This window comes from Mustela lutreola, chromosome 16, assembly GCF_030435805.1.
Source record: "Mustela lutreola isolate mMusLut2 chromosome 16, mMusLut2.pri, whole genome shotgun sequence".
In the NCBI taxonomy this organism is placed as follows: Eukaryota; Metazoa; Chordata; class Mammalia; order Carnivora; family Mustelidae; genus Mustela; species Mustela lutreola.
The window spans coordinates 34,906,518-34,934,094 of record NC_081305.1 but is presented as its reverse complement, the minus strand read 5'-3'; the positions used below and the strand labels follow the sequence as shown (position 1 = coordinate 34,934,094).

Genomic DNA, 27,577 nt, shown 5'->3' with positions numbered 1-27,577 from the left:
GTACTGTACAGTTACAGAATATTTTTTATTTAGGCCACATCAGGAGCATATTACTGCCTTTTATACAGAAGAAAGTTAAAGGTTAGAAGGTTTTGTGCTTCTCCCCCTACACACACCTTAAATAATACAAATCACAGTAGAGCTAGAACTAGATTCCAGGTGTTTGGCCTCCAAATGGAAAGTTGTTTCAACTACATCTTGTTGTAATTTAAAGTCTTAAAAAGTTTCCTAAAGTTTGAAGTAACAGCAGGGTGTGCAATCTTGGTGAAATTTTGGAAAGTTTTAAGGATATCTTTAAGTAATCATTAAAGTTTGATTCAGCTTAATGCTTTGGTTAGTCCCTTGCCGATCTGCCCTTTTCAGCTCCAGGTTTGCTGGTATCTATTTTAGTTCAAATTCTTTAATTATTTAGTATTTCTTAGATAAACCCCAAAGTATTTTGTAAAAAGTGATCTCATTACATTTATCTGAACCCCATTCTTGCAGCAACCTCACCTTTTTCGAGGGCTTTAATAAAAGGGTCTATTGCTCTAAGCTTACAATGAATCTTTTTTAAAACATTTCCTAAGTAACCATTCCCAGTTTTCTGGTCTTTCTATTGACCCTATTTTCCTCAAGCAATATGTTCCTTTCAGTTTCTGCTAAGGTGTCTGGAACCATACCAGATAATTCTCTTTTCTCCTGTTCAGTCTCAGTCTTTGAGCAAGTTCCTATACATTTAAAAATCCTCTTCTTTGATTTAATTATATTTTCCTCCATATATAATTTTGGTACATATTTATTGTAGCACTAATTCTTAACCCCCAAAGTTAAATATCCAAGTAGTCTTCTCAACCTTTTTAAGTTTAATTTATGTATTTTTATCTTAATATTTTCCCCTCTTCCCCCTTAATACTTTCCCCTCTTAATATCTTCCCCTCTTAATATTTCCCCTCTTTATATAAGGACACTCCAACTCCTCAGGCTACCTTTAAACTCTTTAAACCAAAACTCTGTTTTGGAGATGAGAGGAGTCCTCTGTAAGATATGGTTGAATCTCAAACCTAACCTTGAATTGTTTTGGTTATTGGGAAGCACAAAGGAATACGCAAGCATTTAATGAATTAGTAATGTAGATATACCCTAATGGAAAGATAAGTTTCTGAACATTGACTCCTAAAGAGAACTTTACATTTAACAGCATAATTTCCTTTTTTTCATTTTGTTAAATCTTGTATTTGCGATATAAAGGAGACCATAGAAGCAAAAATTTAAATCATTTTTTTCAAGGGTGTTTTTTTTTTTTTTAATGGTTTTAAGTTCTAATCTCTTGGCTTCTCCAATAAAGAAAGCGATCATTAAAATATCAGGTAAGTAATTATCGTAACACCACTTAGTTTAAGATGCATTTAGTGTCCATTTTTAGTTCTTGTTATTCGAAGTTAGCCTTTTTCAGTCATTTTTGGTTTTCCAGTCACTGAGTTATGAAAGAAGCAACTGTCCATCCATTGTGCTTCATTTTATGAATTTTTACTGTACAAAACAATTCATGAACATCCAGTACAGCCTCAGTTTTTGGATTCCATGGTTGGTTGTAAATCACTTAGTCCAAACCTATCCTTTTTTCTAGTAAAACTTGATTTATGTAACAAATCACATTACTATAACAAATCGCATCACAATATCCCAAGAAATGTTGCTTTTAGCCCTTTTGAATGAATGTTGAGGTAACACCTTGTAAGAACAAACTGATGTATGTTCTATTGGCAATAGTCCCCTAATATTAATATATTCATTAGCTAACCATAGAATAATTTTCAAAGAGTATCTTGTGCCAGTAAAATATTTTTAATTCTTACAACATAATGTATTCTATTTTCCAATAAAATGTAAATCACATTAGGAATATGTTTGTGTTTCTAAATAACTTGCTTTTGCCAGAGATTCAAATAACCAGTGGTTGATACATTAATGTATTTGTTAATTTCAATTAAGTCGAATTATTTAACCAATTGCATCAGGAAAGCAGGTTAAAATGGACAAAAGTCAACATTTACTGTATTCCAGGCACAATGTCTTTTTCTTTTGTAATGATTTATTAAGATAATTTCCAAATTCATCTCTTAGCTGCTTTTATGTACAATTGTTAAAGACAGAACCTTGGGCTGGCTACATTATGCATTTCCTTTAGTACAGAGTTTCCTTTTTATTACCCTTTTGAATAAGTTATTTTCTCTCACTTCTCAAAATACTGCAAACAATCTTAATAACACATATACCTCACTGTAAGGAGGAGTTTCTGGTATTACCAAGGTTAGATGCATGTAAGTGCTTGTGCATTAAACCACCACATATTCCACATATACTTGGACAGAATTTCTTTAGGTTCCAGGCTTTGTCATTTCTCTAAAATGTCTTTGGATATGAAAAGAGACCACTGCCCTTGTCTTGAGTATACCAGCAATACCATGTGAAATATTATGGAATTTGTTTAACTGGTGGAAGCAACAAGTACTTCCTTTACTGGTGTTGAAATGCTAGACTGTAGATTTGAGTCAGGTGGACAATATCTTAAACCCAGATTGTTAGCTCAATTGTTCTTGAAAACTAAGGTAAAATGGTCAGCATCGATTTTAGTGAAGACATACAAAAATGTGAAGATATCCTGTGATCAATGTAATCTAATAAAAAATCCAAGTGTTTTTTTGCAGAAATTGACAAGCTGATCCTAAAATTCATATGGAAATGCAAGGGATTCAGCCTAGCTAAAACAGCTTTGAGAAAGAACAAAGTTTGGTTCACACTTTCCATTTCAAAATTTACTACAGTACTATGCTTATTATATGTAGAGTAATTGCCACAATAATTAAATACTGTGATACTGGCTTAAGAACAGATACAGAAATTAATAGAATAGAATTGACAATTCAGAAATAAGTCCATACCTTTATGGTAGTTGATTTTGGTGAAGGTGCAAAGACAATTCAGTGGAGAAAGGATAATTTTTTTTTTTTCAGCAAATGGTGCTGGGACAACTACATGTGAAAGAATGAATTTGGAACCCTACTTCACACCATATACAAAAACTAATTTCACAGACCTGTACCCCTGAATCAAATAATACGTTATATTTTAATAAAAAAAACTAATTGGAAATGGATCAAAGACCTGTATGTAAGAGCTGAAACTGTAAAACTCCTAGAAGAAAATAGAGTTGTAAATCATTGTGACCTTGGATTAGACAAGAGTACACTTTAGATGTAACACCTAAAGCACATGCAACCAACAACAACAAAATGTACTCTCTACAGGTTTTTGTGTGAACACAAGTTTTCATTTATCTGGGATGAATGCCCAGTAAGTAGTACAGTTCGTAGGAAGTTGCCTTTTAGATTTCAAAGAAACTACAAGACTGTTTGCCAGATCCCTGTATCATTGTACTTTCCCACCAGCAATGTATGAGTAATACAATTTTGTCTCCATCTTTGCCAGCATTTGGTGTTACCATTATTTTTTTTTATTATTTTAGGCACTCTGATTGGTTTATACTGGTATTTCATTGTGATTTTAATTTGCATTTCCTAGTGGATAATGAATGATGTTTAATCTCTTCATGTGCTTAAGTTGCTATCTGTAAATCCTCTTCAGTGAAATGTCTCTTCTTGCTTTTTGCTCATTTTTACTTGGGTTTTTTCTTTATTGTTATTTCTTGATGTTTTTAATTCTAGATAGCAGTCCTTTGTCAGATACATATATTTTGCAAATATATTCTCCCTACTATAGCTTGTCTTTGTATCCTCTTAACAGAGTCTAAACAGAGCAAAAACTTCAAATTTTGATGAGATTGAATTTATCAATTTTTCCTTTTTTGGGTTGTACCTTTTGTATAAAGTCAGAAAACTTTTTGCCTGACTCTAGATCCTTAAGATTTTCTTCAACAACTTGTTTTCCAAAAGTTGTATAATTTTATGTCTTATATTTAAGTTTATGATCCATTTTGAGTTAATCTTGTTTGATGAGACTAAGGTTGAAGTTCTTAATCCTTTTTTCCTTTTTTACCTAAGAATGTCCAATTGTTCAGCATCATTTGCCTTTGTTAAAAAGATTATCATTCCGGGATGCCTGTGTGGATTAGTAGGTTAAGCCCCTGCCTTCGGCCCAGGTCGTGATCTTAGGGTCCTGGGATTGAGCCCCACATCAGGTCCTCAGCTCAGCAGAGAGACTGCTTCCCCCTCTCTCTCTGCCTGCCTCTCTGCCTACTTGTGATCTCTTTCTCTCTCTCTCTCTGTCAAATAAATAAATAAATAAATCTTAAAAAATAAAATAATTTTTTTAAAAAGACCATCATTCCTCCATTGAAATGCCTTTGTGCTCCTATTAAAAATAAAGTGGGCATATGTGTCAGTCTCTTCCTGGGTTCTATGTGTTTATCCTGCCACCAATACTACAAAGACTTGATGTGATCTTGTGATTTTTCTTCTTTAGCCTGTTAATTTTATGGTGAATTACATTGATTGATTTTTGATTGTTGAACCTGCCTTGTGTCCCTGGGATCAACTCCACTTGGTTAGTTATGGTCAGGGTAATTCATTTTATATGTTGCTAAATTCTTTTTTGTAACACACACACACACACACACACACACACACACACACCTCCCCACACACACACATATGAGGGATGATGGTGTATAATTGTTTTTTTGTGTATTGCCTTTGTCTGGTTTTAGTATTACAGTAATGCTAGCTTCGTAAAATAAAACCCAAAGTACTTTCTTTCCTGTTTTCTGGAAGAGAGTGTATAGAATTGGTTTTAACTTTTTTTTTTAAATGTTTGATAAAATTCTCTAATCAAATCAGCTAGGCTTGGACATTTATTATTTTTTTGGCCATTTTGAAATTATGGATTAAATATCCTTAAAAGTTATGAGGATATTCAAATGATTTATTTCATATTGGGAAGTAATAGTAGTTAATGCTTTTCTGGGAATTGATTGATTTTTTTTGGTAAGCTGTCAATTTTATGTATGTAGAATTATTTATAGTGTTTTCTTATTACCCTTTTGATGTTCTGCTATGTCTGTAATGATATTTCCTTTTTTATTCCTAATATTCGTCATTTCTATTGTTTTATTTCTCTGACAGCCCTGCTAGTGATTTATCAGCTTTTCATTAGCTTTTTAAAGAATCAGTTGTTTCATAAATTTTATTATTTTCTATTTTTAATGTCATTGATTTCTGCTCTCATTTCTCTATATTTTTTGGTTTGCTTTGGGTTTATTTTGCTCTTTTCCAGGTTTTTTATGTTAGAGCTTAGATAATTAATTTGAGGCTTTTTTTCCCTTTTTTCTAGGATATGCATTTAGTGTTATAAATTTCTCTCTCAACATTGCTTTACCTTTGCCACACAACCTTTGGTGTTCTATTTTCCTTTTCACGGAAAAATTTTTAAAATTTTACCTGAGACTTCCTCTTTGACCTATGTGAATTGTGTAGATGGGCATATATTGTTTTGTTACAAGTGTTGATAGATTTTCCTGTTGTCTTTCTATTGTTGATCCTAGTGTGATGCCATTGTAGTCAGAGAACATGTTATGATTTCAGTTCTTTTATATTTTTCTCATGGCAGAGAAAGAGAGAGAAAGGAAAATCTCTGGTATCTCTTCTTATAGGGATACTAATGCCATCATGAAGGCCACATCCTCATGACCTCATCTAAACCAGATTATTTTCTAAAGGCCTCATCTTCAAATATATAAAAGTGAACATTGGGGCCTTAATGTATGTGTTTTGGGGGGACATAATTTGGTCCATAGCAATAAGGTTAGAAAAATATTGATTAGATTCTGCTGGCTAAAGGTTCTTCTCTATCTTTGCTGATTTTATGTCTAGTCATTCTACTAATTGTTGAGAGAGGAGTGTTGAGTCCCCAACTATATATGTGGGTTTGTCTATATGTCCTTTTAGTTCTGTCAGTTTTGCTTCATGTATGGTGCAGCTCATTTATTTGATGCATGCACATTTAAGATTGCTATGTCTCCTGTTGAATTGACCATTTAATTATTATATAATATCCCTCTCTGTCTCCAGTAATTTTCTTTGCTCTGCTGTCAACTTTATCTGATGTTAAATAGTCACTCTTGCTTTTTTTTTTCCTTTTGGTCACTCTTGCTTTTTTTAAATTATTGTTTGCGTGATATTTCTCTTTTTAATCCTTTTACTTTCAGTCTGCCTATATTGTTAGAATTCAGTTGAGTTTTTTATGGATGATATATCATTGGGTCATGGTTATTTTTATTTTTTTGTTGTTTTTTAAAAGATATTATTTATTTATTTGAGAGAGAGCAAAAGCAAGCACAAGTGGAGGTGGGGGAGGGACAGGAGAAGAGGGAGAAGCAGACCTCCTGCTCAGCAGGGAGCCCAAAGTGGGATTCAGTCCCAGGGGTCTGAACTAAATGCAGATGCTTCACCAACTGAGCCACCCAGGCACCCCGGATCATATATTTTTTAAAAAGATTTTATTTATCTATTTATTTGACAGATAGAGATCACAAGTAGGCAGAGAGGCAGGCAGAGAGAGAGGAGGAAGTAGGCACCCTGCTGAGCAGAGAGCCTGATGTGGGCCTTGATCCCAGGACTCTGAGATTTTTGATTGTTTTTTTTGGGGGGATCATGACCTGAGCTAAAGGCAGAGACTTTAACCCACTGAGCCACCGAGGTGCCTCCCAGATCATATTTTTAAATCAACTCTACCAATCTTTCTTTTAATTGGTATAGTTAGATCTTACTGATGTGTTTGGGGTTAAATCTGCCATTTTATTTCTGTTTTGTGTTTATTCTCTCTGTTTTTCATTTCTGTTTTTCTTCTACCTTCCTGTAAGTTCTTGAACATTTTTTAGAATTCCATTTTGATTTATGTATATTGGATTTGAATGTATCTTTTTGTGTAGCTTTTTAGTGGTTGCTGTAGGTATTACATTATTTATACACAACAGGTCAAGCTTACTGATATCATCATTGTACCAGTTGGAGGGAAATAGAGAATTACTTTTGCCCATCTGTAATATCTTAAGTATTTCCTCTCCAATATGTTTACAACCACAGTTTCACAACTTTTGCTGTAATTATTACACATAATTTATAAAATGTAAGAGGATAAGAAAAGCCTGTTATATTTACCCATATTTTGCTTACCACATTCTTTCTTCCTTTTGGGTTGTTCCAAGGCTGTTGTTTTCTTTCCCTCTTTCTATCATTTCCTTTCTATTTTGATAACTTATTTTAGTCACACTTTTAGAGTAGATCTGCTAGTGACATATCTCTTATTTTTCTTCTTTCTGAGAATGTCTTGCTCAGATAGATAAATTGATAGGTAAACGAATGTATTTACCCATATAAGATCCCGAGTTGACAGTTCATTTCTTTCAATGTTTAAAAACTTTCATGGCACATCCTTTTAGCCTTCATGGTTTCTAATGAGTCACTGTTACTCAGTTGTTTTTCCTCCTATAGGTCAGGTGTTTTTCTCTGGCTACTTTCAAGATTTTTTTTTTAATAAGATTTTTAATTTTTAAGTAATCTCCACAACCAGCCTGGGACTTGAACTCAGAACCCTGAGATCAAGAGTTGTTCACTCCACCCACTGAGCCAACCAGGCACCCCTTTTTAATATTTTTAATTTGTATTAGTTTTCAAGACTTATGGTGTTTCCTAGCATGGACATTTTTATTTTATTCTGTTTGAGTTAGCTGCTTGAATCTGTAGCTTTAGTCTTTTGCTAATTGGGAAGTTTTCGGCCATTATTTCAGGTACTTTTTTTAGCCCTGTCCTTTTTCCTCTCTCCTTCGGGGAGTTCAATGATATGAATGTTAGATGTCCCACAGGTCCCTGAGGCTCTCTTCATTTTTCTTTTTCTTTTTTTATTTTTTAACAGTCTGTTTTCTCTCTTTTGCTTTGTTTTATCTTTTAATTTAGTTATTTTTTCTTCTTTTTTTTTCCTTCCTGCCATCAATCCTGTCTATTGAGCTTTTTGCTTTGATTATTTTATTTTTCAATTCTAATATTGAATTGAAATTGCTGAGACTATCTGTTTCTTAGCTGGGGCTTTCTGTCTTTTCATATGTTTCACTCATATTTATGATTGCTCAATGAAGCGTTTTTTATCATGGTTGCTTTAAAATTTTGTCCCATAATTCTAACATCTTTTTCATCTCAGTGTTAGGATTTATTGATTGTCTTTTTTATTCAGTTTGAGATCTTTCTGTTTTTAGATATGATGAGTAATTTTTTTATTGAGACATATACATTTGGGTATTATAAGGCCCTGAATCTTGTTTTTTTAACTTTTTATTTTAACTGTATTTTATTGATACCACTCTGGTAATGGCAGGGGACAGGAACATCACTGTATTATTGCCAGGTGAGAATGTATTGCCAGGTTTTTTGTTGACACCCAAGATGGAGATTCTTTGTTACTTCTGGGTATGGATGGGATGTATAGTTCTCCGATAGGCTTCCACTGATAACCTGTCTAGCTGGAAAGGATACGAAAGGGTGTAGTCTCCTTATAGCTGGACATTAGTGAAAGTCGTGACTCTCCAGTGGACCTCCTCTGATGCCGTCCAAGCAAGACAAGGAGGTTCATTTCATTACTGATGGGTAGGAGTAGAAATCTAGACTCTCTATATAATCTTCACAGTATGAGGGGGGGAGCCTTCTTACTACCTGTTGGGAATGAAAAGTCTTGGCTTCCTCCTTGGACTTATGTGACACCATCAGAGCTGGGAGGGTTGGTGAATGGGTATGGTTCTTCATTATAGACTTAGAATGTAAAAGTCTAGGTTTTCTACTCAATCTTTATAGAACTGGGTGGGGCTAAGTCTACAATTTTTTTCTGAATGGTTATTGTCTAAAAGTTTTTGCTAGGCTTCTCTTTTCCTGGTTCTTTGGCTAAAGAGAACAGGCTTTTGTTGGGGCTTTTTGTATATGCACCTAATGGCATTCCTAGTTGTTGGCTTCTTTAAGTCCATTATATATGAGACAAAAAAGTATTGTTCCTAGAATCTTGAGGTTCTTAGCCCTCTGCCTTATTTCCATTTTCTGAGCCTTTTTATGTTTGCTTGAAAAGTTTCCAAGGTTTTTAGTTGTGTTTAGTGAGAGGAATTAGGGAAAGTTATGTCTACTCCACCTTTCCATCCACATATTTCAAAATAAGTTTTCCACCTTTTTTCCATTCTTTCAAAATAAGTTTCCCTATCCTGTAATTAAAGTAGTGCTTACTTGAGGACATTTCATGTAAACAACTCATAGAAAATGGGGATAATTGTGACATAAATAGCTTAGAACAGTGGTTCTCAATTTCAAACACATCCAAGCACCTAGAGGTCTTTTATTTTTATTTTTTAAAAGGATTTTATTGATTTATTTGACAGAGAGAGAGATCACAAGCAGGCAGAGAGGCAGGCAGAGAGAGGGGGAAGCAGGCTTCCCACTGAGCAGAGACCCCAATGCAGGCCTCAATCCCAGGACCATGGGATCATGACCTGAGCCTAAGGCAGAGGCTTAACCCACTGACCCACCCAAGCGCCCCACACCTAGAGGGCTTTTAAAATTTTATTTTTTAATGTTTTTTACTTTACTTTTCTTTTTTTTTTTTTTAAGATTTTATTTATTTATTTGACAAAGATCACAAGTAGGCAGAGAGGCAGGCAGAGAGAGAGAGGGAAGCAGGCTCCCTGCGGAGCAGAGAGCCTGATGCGGGGCTCGATCCCAGGACCCTGAGATCATGACCCGAGCCGAAGGCAGCAGCCCAACCCACTGAGCCACCCAGGCGCCCGCCTAGAGGGCTTTTAAACACTAATTGTTGGATTCCACTCCCAGAGAGGAGTGAGAACTGACATTTCTAATAAGTTCCCAGAGAATGCTACTGCTTTGGGGACCATACTTTTGAAATAACTGCTTTAAAGAAATGCTTAGATGATGATAGACCATTATTTTCAAAAGATATTAATGGCATATGTTATTGCTTTAAGTAAAAACAACAAAATTACAGTAAGTGCAATAAACTAGATATTTGATCTAAAATATTTAAAGGTTAACATTTATGAGATGGCATTGTCACCTTTTCTTCAATTTTTCTTTTTTTTGCTTTTATTTTAAAGACTTTATTTATTTGTCAGAGAGAGAGAGAGAGAGCTTACAAGCAGGGAGAGCAGCAGGCAGAGGGAGAAGCAGACTCCCCACTGAGCAAAGAGCCAAATGTGGGACTCCATCCCAGGACTGTGAGGTCATAACCTGAGCCAAAGGCAGATGCTTAACTGACTGAGACATCCAGAATCCCAACAGTGTCACATTTTTAATATAATTGGGATTTTTCCATTTTTCAGCACTATTGTATATGGCATTTGAGAGGCCAAAGGAGTACACATTTTATGCAAAGAGAAGAATATGGCAAAAAATGAGAGGTGTGGTGATCAAGTTGTTCTTTGAGTATAAAATAATGCCCATTTTATTGTACCCTAAGCTAAGAGTGTTTGAGTGGGTATATTAAGCTCTTACTAAACTCTGGTAAGTGTATGACATATAATATCTTTTTTAAGGCTCGGTGTTGATGGCAGGAAAGCTCTGTTAAATTGATCTGAACTAATGATGCCCAACCTGGTTATTATTGAGTACATGTCATCATAATACACCTTCCTTTAAAGTTCATCTTTTTTTTTTCCCTTGTGTTAGTGAATATAAATGATACTGGGATTAAAACTACTCCCATCAATAGTATGACTATTTGTCTAGATCAAGGTGAACTTAGAAATATTTTCCCCAGAAGATCACTAACCATAAAAAAGAAAAATTGAAATAGTGAAATGTCAGATTAGAGTCTCTTAGACATTATTTTTCTCATGGAAGTTATTATAAGTGTTAATAAAGAAACTTACTTGTGAATATTCATTAGATAATCGTTCTTATTTTGTAGCCAGATATCAGAATTCTAAAGGATTCTCTTTTCTCTTTTAGCTCTGTTGGCTTAGCAAAAGCAGCTCTAGAAGCAGTTAATGGATTCAACCTCTTTGGCAATCAGGTAAAATAAAACAAAACAAAACAGGAATATCAACAACAAATTGATTATTTTGTTGAATTGCATGATTAATTAATTTGGTCATTTATCAGGTCATTCCTTATGATCAAAGAATGTCTGAAATTTATGTAGCAGCTCATGGTTGATCAGCCTTTCCTTTGAATATGATTTTCCAGTTAAATCATATTTTTCTAACTAAAAAACATTGCTTAATTTAAAAATACCTTTTGAAAAAGAATTCTCATTTTCTTTGTTCAGTAACTTTTCCCCCAAATCTCTTATTGCACTTTCACATTTTTATTTTTTTATTTCTCTCTCTCTCTCTCTCTCTCTTTTAAGTAAGCTCTATGTCCATCATGGGGCTCAAACTCAGAACCCCAAGATCAAGTGTTGTACGCTCTACCGACTGAGCCAGCCGAGCACCTCGTTTTCACGTTTTTAAATATTCTTGATATTACAAATCATATATTTTCTGTGTCAGTTCCCATGTTGATTTCAGTATGATATATATCAATGTATATCTCACTCAGAGGGGAATTTGCGTAATTTGTGCAGCCAAAGAATTGGAAACTTAATCCTAGCTTAATCCTCAGCTAGCTGTAATTTTATGTTTAATTCTCTTTTTCTTTGGGATAAAAAGGAAATCCCGAGGGTTGCCTTAAATTTTCATAAGATGTTTAACCAATTTCTACACCTAATCAAGTGACCATGGACTGATTTGTCAATGGAAGGCAATAATATGTAGGAATACAGGTTACTTTTCTCAATCAAGGAGTAGGCTAATTTTCTTTAGCAATCTCTGGATTTTTAAGATGGGAGGGTAAAGGAAGTTTCCAGCTGATACTATGATTAACCCTAAGCTATTAAAATGCTAAGTCAGTGGAGATACATTTTAGGAACTTACTCAGATCTGCAAAATGTCACATGGTTTCTGTTATGGCAGTTGTAATTTAATTACAGGTCTTGAATTTAATAAAGGTTCAAGTTGGCATATGGCAAAAAGGAGTGACATTGTTTTTCGAGTCAGGAAATAGGATCATTGTCTGCTCTGTACCCCTACCAGTGAGCTCTATAACTTTGATACTAGGATCTAACATAGAAGGTTTTCATACAATTAAAAAACAATTAGTTTATTTATTCTAATTACAAGATGGGATTGGGAGGGAGACAAACCATAAGTGACTCTTAATCTCACAAAACAAACTGAGGGTTGCTGGGGGGGAGGGGGTTTGGGAGAAGGGGGTGGTATTATGGACATTGGGGAGGGTATGTGTTTTGGTGAGTGCTGTGAAGTGTGTAAACCTGGTGATTCACAGACCTGTACCCCTGGGGATAAAAATATATGTTTATAAAAAATAAAAAATTATATTAAAAAAAAACAATTAGTTTAGTGCTTGACAAAGATTAAACCCTCAGTAAGTGTTATCTCTCATTACTATTAATGGATTAATGGTAATTCTAAAGAAAGGACATGAGGAGATTGGACTGAAAAACCTCTAGAGGGTGTCTCAAAGAGATGGAGAAGACGCATGGACTAAGCCAGTAGTGTTACAGCAACAGTCTGAAAAGATGCAGGTCTTGCTTTTCTGTTCTCCATAGCCTACCAAATAGTGGCTGAGTAGAGTTGTATGGTTCGATGTTATGAAGTAGTGGTCAGCTCTTTTTTTGCAGCTGTGCCATCTCCTTTGGTATACTGGAATCTTAGCATATGTAGCTTATGTATCTTGTATATACCCCCTCCACCTATCCAGATACCCATACACATAATTGCACCTTTCCCAACTCCCTATCTCTCAGGGCTCTGCCTTCAGCCTGCTTTTCCCAGAAAGCTCTCAGAAATCTCTTAGCCATAACTTTAAAAGCACTGACCTGCTTTTTTATGCATTCTGATTTTGAGTTTTAAGTATATTGCCGGTATCGTTACCCAGCCATAATTTCTCAATCTTGACTGTGCATTGGAGTTATCTGAGGAACTTAACCAATACTGATGTGTGGGCTTTAGCTGTAGAGATTTGAATTGGTCTGGAGGAGGCCTGGGTATTGAAGTTTTCCTGTACTGCCCAGAAATTCTAATGCACAGCCAAGGATGAGAACAACTGCTCTAAGCAAGTTCATTCTTTTTTTTTTTTTTTAAATTTTATTTATTTATTTGCCAGAACGAGAGCGAGAGAGAGAGAGCGTGAGTGCACAAGCAGGGGGAGTGGCAGGCAGAGGGAGAAGCAGGCTCCTCACAGAGCAAGGAGCCCGATGTGGGACTTGATCCCAGAATCCTGGGATCAGGACCTGAGCTGAAGGCAGACACTTAATTGACTGAGCAACCCAGGCGTCCCAAAGCAGAATTCATTCTTGACCTAGTTTAGCTTGTATTTCTGGCAGAGTTATACACCAAATGTTCACTGACTGGACTATTCTTTGATTATTTCTGATAGAAATTTAGATAAATAATGCTTTATTCCTGTAGCCACACAGAAGTTACCTATTGCAAGTAGAACCCCTCTTCGTCTTCCTTTTTTTTTTTTTTTGGATAATCAGAGCTAGTTTTGCAAATTCCTATCACTATAGCAATGAAATTAAAAAGGTACCTGCTAAACAGTACCACATTTAAAAATTAAGTGATCTTTTTAGTGTTTTATTATCTTATAATATTGCTTCATGTGCTTAAAAGAGCTGTGGTCTCTAAAATCAGTAGCTAGAAAAAGAACTAATATAACAAAGAAATGTTTTTGCTCAAACGAAGAAACCTCTTCAAGTCATAGATCTTTGGAGCTGGAAGAGTCCTTCTCTCAAAATGAATGGTCGGAGAGTTGAGATGGCTTTTTGCAGGTCATGAAACAGAGGCAAACCCAGGAATGAAACCAAAGCCATTTGCTAATGAATCTGGAAAATCAGCTGTTAGTACAGGAAATCATGGATCTTGAATGCTTTTCACCTTTAGAGGTGTCAGCTATGCTAATTCTTGGAAAATTCTTAAGGCTTTTCTTTCTTTTTTTGAATTAAATTAATTAAGATTTTTACTAAGATAGAATTGATATATAACATTAATTTCAGGTCTGTGACAATGACTAGATATTTGTACATGCTGCAAAATGATCACCACATCATCCACCAACATACATAGGTAGAATTTTTTTTCTTGTGATAGGAGATTTTAAGATCTATTTACTTAGCAACACTCAAATATACAAATACAATATTACTAACTATAATCACCATGCTGTACATTACATCCCCAAGATTTATTTTATAACTGAGAGTTTGTACCTTTGACCGCTCTATTGTCTTCTTAATTATTGAACTTTTGAAGGAGGAATTCATATATTGAACAATGTGAAAGGCTTGCCTTTTGTCCTTTGTGTACTTCAGTGTATAAGATGAATGTTAATTTTTATTTTTAGGGGAATTACTGGGTGGAAAAGCTTTTCATTTTCATTATGACTATCTTGTGTTTCTACTTCCTTTATTTTTTTAAATATTAAACTTGCTTTATTATTCAAGGAAAAACCCATTATTTAAATATTTACTCGAGGAATAAAATCTTAAAAAAAAAAAAGAAAGAGAGAAAGGGGGACATCTGGGTAGTTCAATTGGTTAAGCGTCTGCCTTCGACTCAGGTCATGGTCCCAAGGTGCTGCAGTCAAGTCCTACGTTGGACTCCCTGCTAAGCAGGGAGTATGCTTCTCCCTCTGCTCACTGCTCTCCCTTCTTGTGCTCTCTCTCTCTTTCTGACAAATAAATAAATAAAATCTTAAAAAAAAATAAAATAAAATGTTTACTCTGAAACTATTTTCAAAACTTATTTTCTTTTGTGAGAGAATACCTAAGAAAAATGTACAATAAAATGGCTTAATTTTTTTACTGAAAAGTTTATAATAAAGGCTAGTTTCTAGCATTTAGAAATAAAACTCATATAATCCTCAATGTGAGAATTACATATTTCATGATGATTTCAAAATATATCCTGTATAAATATGATGACAATATACAGAAATATTATTAGATGTAATACTTAAATAAATCATAATTTATACTCAGCAAATGTCATTGGCATTGTTAGCAACAGTTTCGTGATTCCTGGGTCTGAGTCTCAGCTCTGCTCTTCTAAAACCCTGAGAATTAACTCTCAGGTTCATCTCTTTCTGTATTTTGAAAATGTGAATAGGATCTTTTGTAGAGAAAAGAAGCATGCCTTGTGGGAAGGGCTATTAGAGGCTACTGTTTGGTCAGTATGTAAAAGCTGGCTATTTATACACCCATGGCCACCCATAGCCATGGTACAGAGGGGTAAGGCCCATCAGCAAATATTGTTTCTGTAAGAAAACAGATTTCCAGGATCTATCACAAAGCTAAGAGAGAGCCTGATACTGAACTGGGGAAGACTGTGAGGTCATCAGAGTGTTGTTGGTTTTGTTTTCAGAAGAATAGAAATGATTTCATGTATAGTAGATATACTAACCAGTTTCATTGTTTGGCTCTTTGATGCTGGATGAAGCTAGCAAGCCCATTAGCTCAGGTTCAAAGAAGTGATTAATGAGGAAAAGAAAGACCCAGACAGTCCTTCAAAAAATTTCACTTTGAATTGAAACTAAAGAGATCAGTAGTGTCTTATAGTCATAGATGTCACCCCTGGCACCACCTCAGAAATGTTTGTTGTGGTTGTGAAGCCTGGGGTAGATGGTTCAGTGCAGCTCTTACCCACCACTGTAACTCAAGTCCCCATGATGGTAGTCAGGTTGAAACAAATTCTAGTGTATTTACTAGGACACAATTGCAGAAACTCAATTTGGGGATTAAAGTTTGAACTACCAGTCTTAAAATATGTTCTTTTGCTGGAATTAAGATATTATGGCAGAATTGTGATGATTTCAGGAAATGGAAGATGAAAATAAAATATCCAAAGCTAATCAGGTATTTTGCAGTGAAATATACATATAAAACGTCCTTTCATATAATGTGTCTTTAACTGGCAAAATTAAGATACTAACAGATGAGCTGAGGCCAGAATCTAAAAGGTGATGACTGGAGAGATTGCTCATATTATGAAAAGTGTTCAAAGCAATGGAGACATATGTAGCTTCCTTTCAAGTTTACAGTCCTAAAATTAATGTGTCTGATAATTTAAGGAAGGTGATAATTAATTCCATATGTAGGTTTTCCTTGATGGGTTTTAGAAAAAGTTGCTTCTGATTAGGAATAGTGACCCAAGGCCTTGGATGAATTTTTTCCTGTAAATCTGAGTTATATACCTACAGCATGGTGTATTTTTTAAGAGGTTAGCCAAACAATACAGTTAACTAACCTTGATTTCAGTGTTAAAATATGGTAAAATTATGAGATTTTTTTCCTTTTGTGCATATTTCTTAGAAGCTGGCAGAGAAAGAGACCTGAAACAAATACTTTGAATTTAGGTTAATAAGCCATTGATTTTGGCCAGAAAATAGAAGTTGGCAGTTTGTATTAATCAGATAATGTCAGGAATTGCCAAACTTGCCATTTCACTTCGTTATTTATAAGTTTCCCTACTTAGATTGTATCTTTTGAAAATTCAATTCAAGGCAGACTGATTTGGCATGCAATTAACTTTATTATCAGCCTAAAGATAAACCATAAATCTGATTTTCTATACTCACAGATTCCCAACATCTCATACCCATTTATTTCTCTGCTCCTTTTTTCTAACTACCCTCCTTGCTCCTCTTTCCCCCCAAATTCATCATTCTAGTTACCTTCTCCAGGAAGTCTCTCAAGTTCCCTTTTGTTTTTCTCCTATTAATTTAAGAAGTTTATTATCATTAGTAGTCTTTCATCTAAGCCAGTGATTTGGTACAAGTTGTGTATTGCCATATGCTATCTTTTTGTTTTGCTTGTTATTTGTATTGTTTAGGGACTGTGTATCACCAGGGTCAGTTCCTTGAGAGAAGAGATCAAGTCCTATCTTTCTTGTTTTTCTTGAAGGAGAGAGCACTTGACTCTGACAATGGTAGCTACTGCATCAAGCTTTTGTTGGGCTCAATTTTGTGGGTAGAGATGAGTAGTTAAGACTTTCAAATTGTAGAAAGGAACAGTTTAGCATTAATCTCATTGTTGAGAATCAGTTTCACTCATTCATTGTTCATTTATTAATTATCAGAATTAAGAGAGATTTAAGAAATACTATGAATGAAAAATTATTCTATTTTATGAGCTAATATTCATGTATGAACAGGTTAACAGGAAAAATATACATATATTGAATCTACTATTTGGATGTAGGGCCCAGTAGTCCTAGATTTGGGGTGTCAGTCTAGGTGATTGATTTGAGGTATTTTAGTTTCAGGGTGAATACATCTTTGACGTTGGTGTAAATTTGGTCGAGATTTACATGAAAGTTATGAGTTCTCTTCTTCCTTTCTCCATGTATTTTTCTGAGTATTCTCTTATAGTAAAATTAGTCTATGTATTCCAATTTCACTTCCTGTGTTTTCAAAATATTTAACTCCCCAATAAAAGAACAAAACCATGTTTACTTATAACTATGCCCTTGAATATGGAAAGTACTAATGGCTAAATAGTAAACTTTTAAAAACTTAGTTATCAGACCAATTGCCACTTTTTTGTTACACCTATCTTTTTTGTTTAAGTTTTTGGTTCTTACATGAAAAATATTTTTTAATGTGGGAATTGTATAACTCAGTGGTTAAGATATGAGCTACTCTGTCAAAACCTGATTTTTGAACCCCTGCTCTGTTAAGCTAGGAGTTAGCATCTTCTTCATTAAAATGGGGATAATAATATCTACATATAGGGGATTAAGTGAGATAATCCATGTGAAGCATAAAGAACAGTGCTTATCATGAATATTAGCTAGCATTATATGAATTATTATTATTAGAGATGTTCCTATCTTCATATTTCAATCAAATGGTTTTTACAGCTTTAATTCCAGATTGTATCTAAGTTTGTATAGATTGATCATACAATCAGTGTTCTTTTTAAGACTGTGTAATTCAGATTTCGTGCATCCTGATTAATTCTTGCTTTATTCCTTGCTAAAAATGCTAATTAACCTATTTTTATCTTTATTAAAACAAATATTCTTAATTGATTAGTTGTCTTGTAATCACTACATTTTGAATTATAAAAGACTAAGAAGAAATAGGGAAAAAGTAAGAATAACATTTGTATTTTATGATTATAACATTAATGTTTATTGCAAGAAATTTGAGGAATACTGAAAATATAAAAAATAAAGTTAAAATCTTCTGTAATGACACTCTCAAATGCAACCAATGTTAATATGTTTGTGAAATTTCTTACAGCCAAAATGTCTAGCATTCTACATGTTCCTTTTTCTTGATTGAGAAAATGTTTTGTTTTGTTTTGTTTTCTCTCGTTCCAGGGCTGCTCTTGGTCGGTTATATTTGTGGATCTCGATGCTCACAATCGTAATAGGCAAACTTTGTGTTCACTGTTACCCAGAGAATCAAGATCTCATGTGAGATATTTTTATAATAAACGAATATGAACTACTATTTATGATTGCTTCCTCAAAAAGTGCTTAAAATGTTAGAGGTTGCTAGAAAAGATGAGGAGAGAGAAATGTTGCCCTTCAGTCCACTGTCTTGTGGAGGTCTCATTCAGGAAGTGGGGAAAGCTGTGGGCAAACCTACTTTGTCCTTGGCTCTTCTGTAGAACTATAGAAAACTGGAACTATTTTTTGAGGCAGGGTGTAGGGAGTAGCAACCTTATACCGAAATGAATTTTTTGGTCATAAAGTATTAGAAAAATGTTTTTCATGATTTATATTTCTTTTGAATATCAAAATTACCTGCTTTGTTTCTTTTCTCTGATGTGATTCATCTTCAAACTTTTATATGCCTGTAATACCTGATTACAGATTTTTCTAGGGGCTATTTGTGGCTCTATTCTTAAAAAACACCCCAAATAAAATAATTATTTAAAAAGTACAATTTGGGGGCTCAGTGGGTTAAGCCTCTGCCTTCAGCACAGGTCATGATCTCAGGGTCCTGGGATCAAGCCCCGCATTGAGCTTTCTGCTTGGCAGGGAGCCTGCTTCCCCCATTCTCTCTCTGCCTGCCTCTCTGCCTACCTGCGATCTCTGTCAAATAAATAAATAAAATCTTTAAAAATTTTTTAAAAGTTAAAAAATAAGAAGTACAATTTTGATTGTACTTGAGATTGTACAATGAGATTATGATAAAACAGAACTCAAAAATAAGCCAGTAATAATATAATATCCACTCATTATTTCACCACTCAATTACAGTTTTAGGATGATAGCATTTGAGTTTATATGTTTCCACACATTTTTATGTACATTTTTATGTACATGTAATATTATTCTTATTTTATAAAAGTGGAAGAACATTCAGTTTTGGACATGAAGTTCTGAACTGGACATTCAAGATTATTTTCTGCTTTTTACCATTATAAACTACTGTTATGACAGACCAAGTTATAATTAGTAATTATCGGTGTTAAATTTTTACACACTGCCTTAATTAATATCTTTGCATCCAGTGTTGAATCTTGAAAATACTTATTAATGGATAAAGTTTTATTGATTCACCAAACCATGTCATATAAATGTCTGTCTGTCCCTTGGAACACAGCAATCTCACTGTCAGTTAGATAACCTTATTGACTTTTCATCTCCCTGATTCTCCTTTGGCTATGTTGATCATATCACTGTGGGTATTTACATTCCCTTCTTTTTCTTATTGCCTCCAGAACACAGATGCTGCCCTACTACCCTGCATCAGTTATCCTGCATTTGCCCTGGATGATGAAGCTTTATTTAGCCAGACACTTGATAAAGTGGTTAGAAAATTAAAAGGTAAATATGGATTTAAGCGTTTCTTGAGAGATGGATATAGAACATCATTGGAAGATCCCAACAGACGCTACTACAAACCAGCTGAAATTAAGGTATCAAAAAATATTTCATATCATAACAGAGTAGTCAAAAACACCGATTTGGGAAACAGACTTCTTGGGTTTGAACTCTGGCTCTGCCAGTTACTAGCTATTTGGCCTTGGGCAAGTTAATAAACCTCTGTGTGTTTAATATTTTCCATTGGTAAAATAATAACAGCTACTATTATTTGTCCTGTTACTGAAGTTCTTATGAGGATTCAATGAGTTAACACATGTCTAAAAGTGCTTCAAATGGTTCTTGACGCAGAGTAAGTGATAAGCATTAGCCTTACTGGCAGTGAGGCCCATTTGCTCATATTGGGTTGTGGTGATTCATTGGATGAGTAATTTTTTGACTGAACTTTCAGTACTTAGCCTATCTGCTAAGTGTATGCATACTGTATGCCTTATATAATAGAATATATCAATTTGTGATTCAACTTTTAATCTCTTAAGTAAATGCTCTTTTTTTCTATTTCACGTAGACATTTCTCTTTGAAATATAGTCCTCTAAATTTTCAGTTTTAAAATATTTATTTCAAATGCACATACATACCATTTTATCTAGGTTTATTCTAGGAATTTTTAAGCTGTCCAGAAAACTGTAACATTCAAAAAAAGGGTAAGCATCCATCCACATTGCTGAAGGTTTTCCTTTAATGGTATAGATTGACAATTATTTTTGTTAGCATGGTCATAACTTTAAAGATATGTAGGGACTTATGAATCTCTCTATATAAAATGTTTAGGCAAGATTGTACCTTATAATTCATTAGGCAGTTAAATACCACTCTTTTAATATTTAGTATACACTTAAATTTGCTGGATAATTAGAGAAACTATTTATCATCTTATTTAGTTTAACAACTGACTATCATCTGGAAGCATTAGGAGCCATGTTACTGTGTACATATTTGAAACTTTACATCAGTCTATTAGGTTGAGTCAAAAGATCCATTTATTTCTCAAATATCTTCAGATATTTCTTCTCTACTTAATACATTTCCTGAGCTAATTTGTAGCACTTACATTTGAATTGGACCTGCTGTAACTACCACCCTGCAAATTTTCATCTTTGGATCAGTCCAGTAGAGGTTCTGTGTCTGTGTACCTGCTGGTGAGCACCAGCGTGGAGAACCACAGCTATAGTCAGATGCTGCCCCAGATTCAGAGCACCCATCTTGGTTCAGTCCTCACGGCTGATTTCACCACTTGTCAGTACTGCTGTGTGACTCTGCCAGGAACTCCCTTACAAGCTTTTCCAGCTTTTTCCCTATTTGTATTCAAGTTCCCAGACTTTAATTCTTACTGGGTAGCCTTTCATTTCTGTTTGCCCTCCTCCACTGCACCTCTCCGTCATCCAGTCCTGCCTCCATCTCTGTCTCACTGAAGGTGCTGTCTGTTCTTCATCCTTGAGCTAACCCTCCATATGTACACCCCATCCTCTTCTCTTTTACTTCTTGGGTTTCTTACTCTTTCATTTGTTTTCTTCTCTGATGGAAGGATGTCTGTCTCTATCTCTTTCTTTTTTTCCTCCTCATCTTCCTCACTTCTCCCTTCCTTCTGTCTTGCTCTCCCCCAACTCCAGTCAGCTTTTTTCCCTCAGCATAAGCACAGTGGTGTTCATTTAAAACCAAAACCAAAACCTTTACTCCTCTCTTCCTTTAGTCCTCTCTCTCTCTCTCCTTCTAGCCACACTTCTGAAAAGCATAGTCTGTTCTTGGTGTGTCTCCTTGTTTGCCTCCTACTCACTGCCTCATGTTCTACTCCTCTTTGTCTTTAGCACTTTCCAGTAGCCCTGTTGGCTTCAGTCAGTTTAGGTCACTGGGTAGTGGAGGATTTTATGACCTTCTTTCACTGAATATCTCCTTGGCATTTGTATGTTTTAATTGAGTCTTCTTTCTTGGAATATTCTCCATTTTCTGTGATCGCATTCTTCCTAATCCTCTTCTGTCCTTGTCCTTTCAGGTTCTTTTTCTTCCACCTCCTAAACATTGCTCTTCTCCCAAGTTTCATCCTTAGTCCTATTCTTCTTTCATGCTACCCATGCAATCATAGCTTCAGCTATCACTCTTAACCCCAGATCTCCTTCTCCCCTTGGGTGTACTATGTGTATCCAGCTGCCTTTTGGACAAGTCCCACTCTTTGGCCCAAGCCCCAAACCTGAGAGTCATTCTAGGCTTTTCTGTCTCATTTAGCTCTCTTTATCACTCCCCAGGCCTAGCAGATTTAACTTCCTGTAAATCTTAATGTCTGTCCCTTCCTCTCTATTAACTCCTTGGCTAGTGATTCTTAAGCAAAGGATTTTGTGCCCCAGGAGACATTTGACAATATCAGTAGACGTTTTTCATTGTCACAACTTAGTGGGTGCTACTGGCATCTGGAAGGTAGAGGCCAGAGATGCTAATAAAGATTCTGCGCTGCATAGAACAGCCTGTACAACAAAGAATTATTTGGCCCAAAATGTCAGTAGTGCTAAAATTGAGAAATCTCAGTTTAGGCTATCATATTTTCTCTGGATTGCTTCCAAGTAGCCTTCCACCTGGTTTCCTTTTTCTTGCCCCAAAACTCTGTTCAGTACTGCCAGCTTTCCAACTAGTAAGTAAATCTGATGAGTAAATCTGATTCTGCTCAGTATTCATCAGTGCTTCCCTGTCACTTCCAGATCCAAGTCTCAGTCTTTTAGCATGATTCCCAGGTTTTTCCTGATCTGGCTGGCCTGGGCCAGGCCACCTCTTGGGCATTAATTTTCTCAATTTCTTGATTGCTTGTTCCAAAAATACTGAATTGCTGGTTATTTCTTTAGCAGACTTTGTCCTTCCATGCATCTGTAGTTTATACTCTTGCTTTCTCTGCACAGAGTTCCCTTAGCTCCTTTCCCCAAAGAAATCCATCAAGTCTTAATTGAACTACGTCGGTTACTATTATCCCTTCCTAACCCTTGGGCAGACTCAGGTGTTTCCTTTTGTGTATTTCTGATGTACCATGTATAAACATTTCATATAATACTTTCGTAGTTTCTTTACATGCCTGACTGACTCCGCACTAGGCTAGGAGCACTTGAGGGCAGGTTCTCTATTTATTTGTCTTCATAGCCCTCTGTCTAATTGGTGCCAGGCATTACTAAGTACTTAGTAAATATTTGTTGAATGAATGATTACTGTGTGATGGATTACATGAATGAGATTTTGAGTAACAAGAGTTCCAAGAATTTTTTTAGAAGCAGTTAAACTACTTATATCAGTCTAATTTTGTTATTACTATATACTTCTATGTATATCCTATATGCTATAATTCATTATACTATACAGTATAATCTATATATTCTATATATCTTTGTTCTAACAGTTATTCCATATATAATTAATATAATTGTTCTAACTAATATAATTAACTTCAGTGAAATTTTTAATATTTTATTTTATGTTTTAGCTATTTGATGGCATTGAATGTGAATTTCCCATATTTTTCCTTTACATGATGATTGATGGTAAGTGAGATTTTCTAAAATTTAAACTACGGGATATAAGTGGTTTAAAGAAAAGCAGATGAAATATGACCCTTTCAGCTAGCAAAATAGGCTATACTTCAGTGATGTTAACTGCTCTGCATTTTTATATGCTACTCTTCCACTTTCTGGGTGTATATTAAATCATTTAAAGAGTTCAAAAATACTTTGAAGTATTTAAGAAATTATACAAATATATTTTCATATTTGCAAAGAGAAATTTTTATGGATAGTAATAATAGATATTGTAATCTTTGACATTGTGAATATCTATAACATTTACACTTAAGAGTAGAGAAATTTCCATTAAAATTCAATAATCAGTTCTAAATGTTAACATGACCTAAAAACAATTTCATGGAATAATATACATATTTGCATTACTTTTTTCCAATTTTATTTTTATCATTTACATACAAAATTAACAAAATAATTATTAACTGGGCTAATAGATTTTTTCCTTTCTTTCTTTTTTTTTTTTTTTTTTGAGAGAGAGGGAGTGGAGAGGGAGGGGCACAGGGAGAAGGGAGATCTTAACTAGGCTCCATGCCCAGCATGGTGCCCAACATGGGGCTCGATCTCACAACCCTGAGATCATGACCTGAACCTAAATCAAGAGTCGAACGCTTAACCAACTTATCTATCCAGGTGCCCCATGGACTAGTCGAGTTTTCTAAAGCAAAATTTCTGTGGTACTTATTGAGCTCATATGCTATTGGTTTTTATATTTTAAATTTTAGGAGTTTTTAGAGGCAATCCCAAACAAGTAAAGGAGTATCAGGATCTTCTGACTCCATTACTTCATCAGACCACAGAAGGTATAGTTGGATTGTTTGTCAAGAAATTCTTCCTAATATTTCCTAAATGTTACTTTGAAATCTATAAATTACTCCTTTTTATCTTTTTTTAAAGTTTTTTTTTTTAATTTTATTTATTTATTTGACAGAGAGAGATCACAAGTAGACAGAGAGGCAGGCAGAGAGAGAGAGATGGAAGCAGGCTCCCTGCTGAGCAGAGAGCCCGATGCGGGCCTCGATCCCAGGACCCTGAGATCATGACCTGAGCCGAAGGCAGCGGCTTAACCCACTGAGCCACCCAGGCGCCCTAAATTACTCCTTTTTAAATATAACAACTTATATTAAATTATAAAAAATGGAGCCTTGAATGAATTGTAAGGAATAATCTATTATTTTGTTATTAGAAGTGTGTTTTTATAAAAGGAGTTCATTGGGCAAGACAAGGTTGAAGAATAAATTTAGGTGATTATGGTTGTAGTAATTACAAAATACTTTTCCAGGTGGGCAACTATGAAACTATGAAACTCCTTCACTCTGTGAAGTATGACAATAATATAGGGTAGCTGTTTTCTCTCCCGATCATCAGAGATGCTATGTTCAGGTGAATGCTGCCCCGTCCAGAGGGCTACCTTAAGAGGTTCTGCCATAGCCTAAAGGCACTACTACTGCCAGAAACAGATTGGCCTCATATTTGGAGTTACTTCTTGGACCTTTAGCATATTATTTTGAATGTCAGCCTAGTGCTAATGATTCATCCTTTGAGGATGGGTTTAATACTTTAGAAGTGGCTAAAAGACTCTTACAAATAGTATATTGGTTTTAGTTAAATACCAGCAGAGCCCATAAAAGAATATAACTGATTTTCAGTATGACTAGAAAACTAATAGTTCCAAAAAAGAAACTCTAGATTCTCTAGATTCTTTAGAGCTCCAGATTCTTTGGAGATTAGTGTTAGTAAAATAAGAACATATTCTCTTAAGTAAACAGCTTTGAAAACCTTTATCTGAAAGTGAAAAATCATGATGTATGGCTAAAAAATGGGTGGTCCTATGGACCCTTTCCACAAACTTGGAATTACAGCACTGGGCCTCATTCCTCCCTCAGGAGAAGTTTGTGATATTTTTTACAGTTTTCCACAAGTATTTTCAAATAAAAACTTCACAATGTGTGCTCAGCCTTTAAAATACTTGTAATGTTGAAGTAGCAAAGTATTTGTGAATAAACCTTGAATTCCAAATAAATATTAATTTTTGAAACCAGTTATTAATATCTTTATGCTCCAAATAATAATTTATCCAATGTGAAAAATAATGTAATGCATGCTGTAATGAATATAATGTTTGAAATCCAATCCCTTGAATCATATCTGTTAGTATTCAGTGGTAGATCATTGATGCATTGAGGGGGTAGTTTAGTGTACAACAGTTTAGTCTTTGTTATGTTCAGAAAGTGATGTTCAAACTCTTCTTTGTGTATCAAAGATCTTTTAACTGGTTTAGATACAAATATCACTATTGATTGCCTTTCTGAAAGGAGCTAAAGGAATGGAAAAGGCAGAATTCTAGGTCAGTCACTGTGGTTTCAGGATCCCACAGAAGCAACCAGGGTGCCTGAACCAATAGGTTGCCCAAGCAGTGGACTGGGGAAAATGGTTATAGTCCGTGAGTGCCAAGAGGCACTCTCAGATAAGGTCACCATAAACTATGAGCCAGGCCAGTAGCGAGAGCACTCTTTGCCTGCACACCAGAAAAAGACTGGGACATGTGGGCCATGTTACCAACCCCTGGGAGGGTCCAAAGAGCTGCACCAAAGAGGCAACAGCTCTCAGGGTGGCAGCAGTTCTGGAAAGGACAATAAAGCAGAACCCAGCTGGCATGTGGGAGTAGTGGAGGAGGGTGTATCTGTGTAAGCCCACAGATACTTCCAGTCCCAAAGATACAAAGTGCAGAAATGCTTGTGGGTCTCTAGGAATGCTCCCAGGATAATTGCAGTCTCTGTCACCCAGGGGTTTCTGTAGAGCTTGGTGCACACAGAAGTGAAGACAGTTGCACTTAGAAAGTTTACTAAAGAAAGGGTCTGTGATCATGTGGCTCTGGGCCAAGGATCCAGTCAAGGCCATTTTTGCTCTGACCCTCTGAAGAGTCATGAAAAGTCAGCAAGGAACGAAAACCACACAGAGGACCAGCTCACCTTGAGGCCATCCTCCTGACAAGGGATGGTGCAATTCCACCCAGGCAAAGAAACCCGAGAAGCAGAACAGGAGGTACCTCCCCTAGAAGACAGACTGGAAGAATAGGTGAATGACAGGCTAATAGATCTCAAGGGTCTGTAAAAGTCCAGCACTATAGGAAAATAATATATTGAGCTCCAGGTGTTTCCTCACAACTTGTTTTTCATTCAGTGAAAGTTTGTGATATTTTTTACAGTTTTCCAGTTTTACTTTTTTTTTTTTTTACATTTTTCCCATTATAACTAGATCCTTATTTTACCAATTTATGTTTTTAAGTGGCTTTTTAACCTTTTTTTCCACATCAACATTTTATAGATTTATGCCTCATTCTAGTCCTTTTTTCATGCTATTAAATTTTATTTTATTTATTTAAAAAATATATTTTAAAAAGACTTTATTTAATTTATTTATTTGACAGAGAGAGATATAGCAAGAGAGGGAACACAAGCAGGGGCAGAAGGAGAGGGAAAAGTGGGCTTCCCGCAGAGTAGGGAGCCCTATGCGGGACTCAGTCCCAGGACCCTGGGATCATGACCTGAGCCGAAGGCAGACATTTAACAACTGAGCCACCCAGGTGCCCTAAATTTTATTTTATATATATATGAACTTTGTTTTCTTTGCATATTTGGGATGTAGTGTCTTCTAACACACAAACCTAAATTCAGTTAGGAATAAGTAGATCACCCTGCTTGTCCACCCTGAGAGATTATAGTCTTTCTCCACCAACCCATTGTACCCCCCCATTTTTATTGTTTTGTTCATTTTGGCTTTGTTCGCATTTCTGTGGTGGCTGCAGATAATTTTAGATTTTTTCCTGTGGTGCATTTTGCTTGGGTCATGGTTGATATTTTGGACTCTATTCATTTGCTGATCCATCCTTCTTGGGCAGAATGACTAGAACTCACAACAAAGGAAGGAACCAGAGGCAATGTTCTCTGCCACAGAGCTAATCTATATGGATATAAGCAAGATGTCAGAGATAGAATTCAGGAGAGCAGTTATAAAGTTAATAGCTCGGTTTGAAAAAAGCATAAATGACAATACAAAATCTCTGAGGGTGGAAATGAGATCTAACCA

At 35.3% G+C, this 27,577-nt stretch overlaps 1 protein-coding gene across 1 annotated transcript in view; it reads left to right on the top strand.

Moving 5' to 3' along the window:
• Positions 1 to 27,577, top strand: part of PHKB (phosphorylase kinase regulatory subunit beta) — a 238,868-nt gene that overhangs the window by 99,424 nt on the left and 111,867 nt on the right. The window contains exons 9-13 of the mRNA XM_059152026.1: positions 10,992 to 11,055; positions 18,428 to 18,523; positions 19,780 to 19,977; positions 23,398 to 23,455; positions 24,214 to 24,291. Coding sequence (XP_059008009.1) covers positions 10,992 to 11,055; positions 18,428 to 18,523; positions 19,780 to 19,977; positions 23,398 to 23,455; positions 24,214 to 24,291 — 494 coding nt within the window. The remainder of the gene's footprint in view (positions 1 to 10,991; positions 11,056 to 18,427; positions 18,524 to 19,779; positions 19,978 to 23,397; positions 23,456 to 24,213; positions 24,292 to 27,577) is intronic.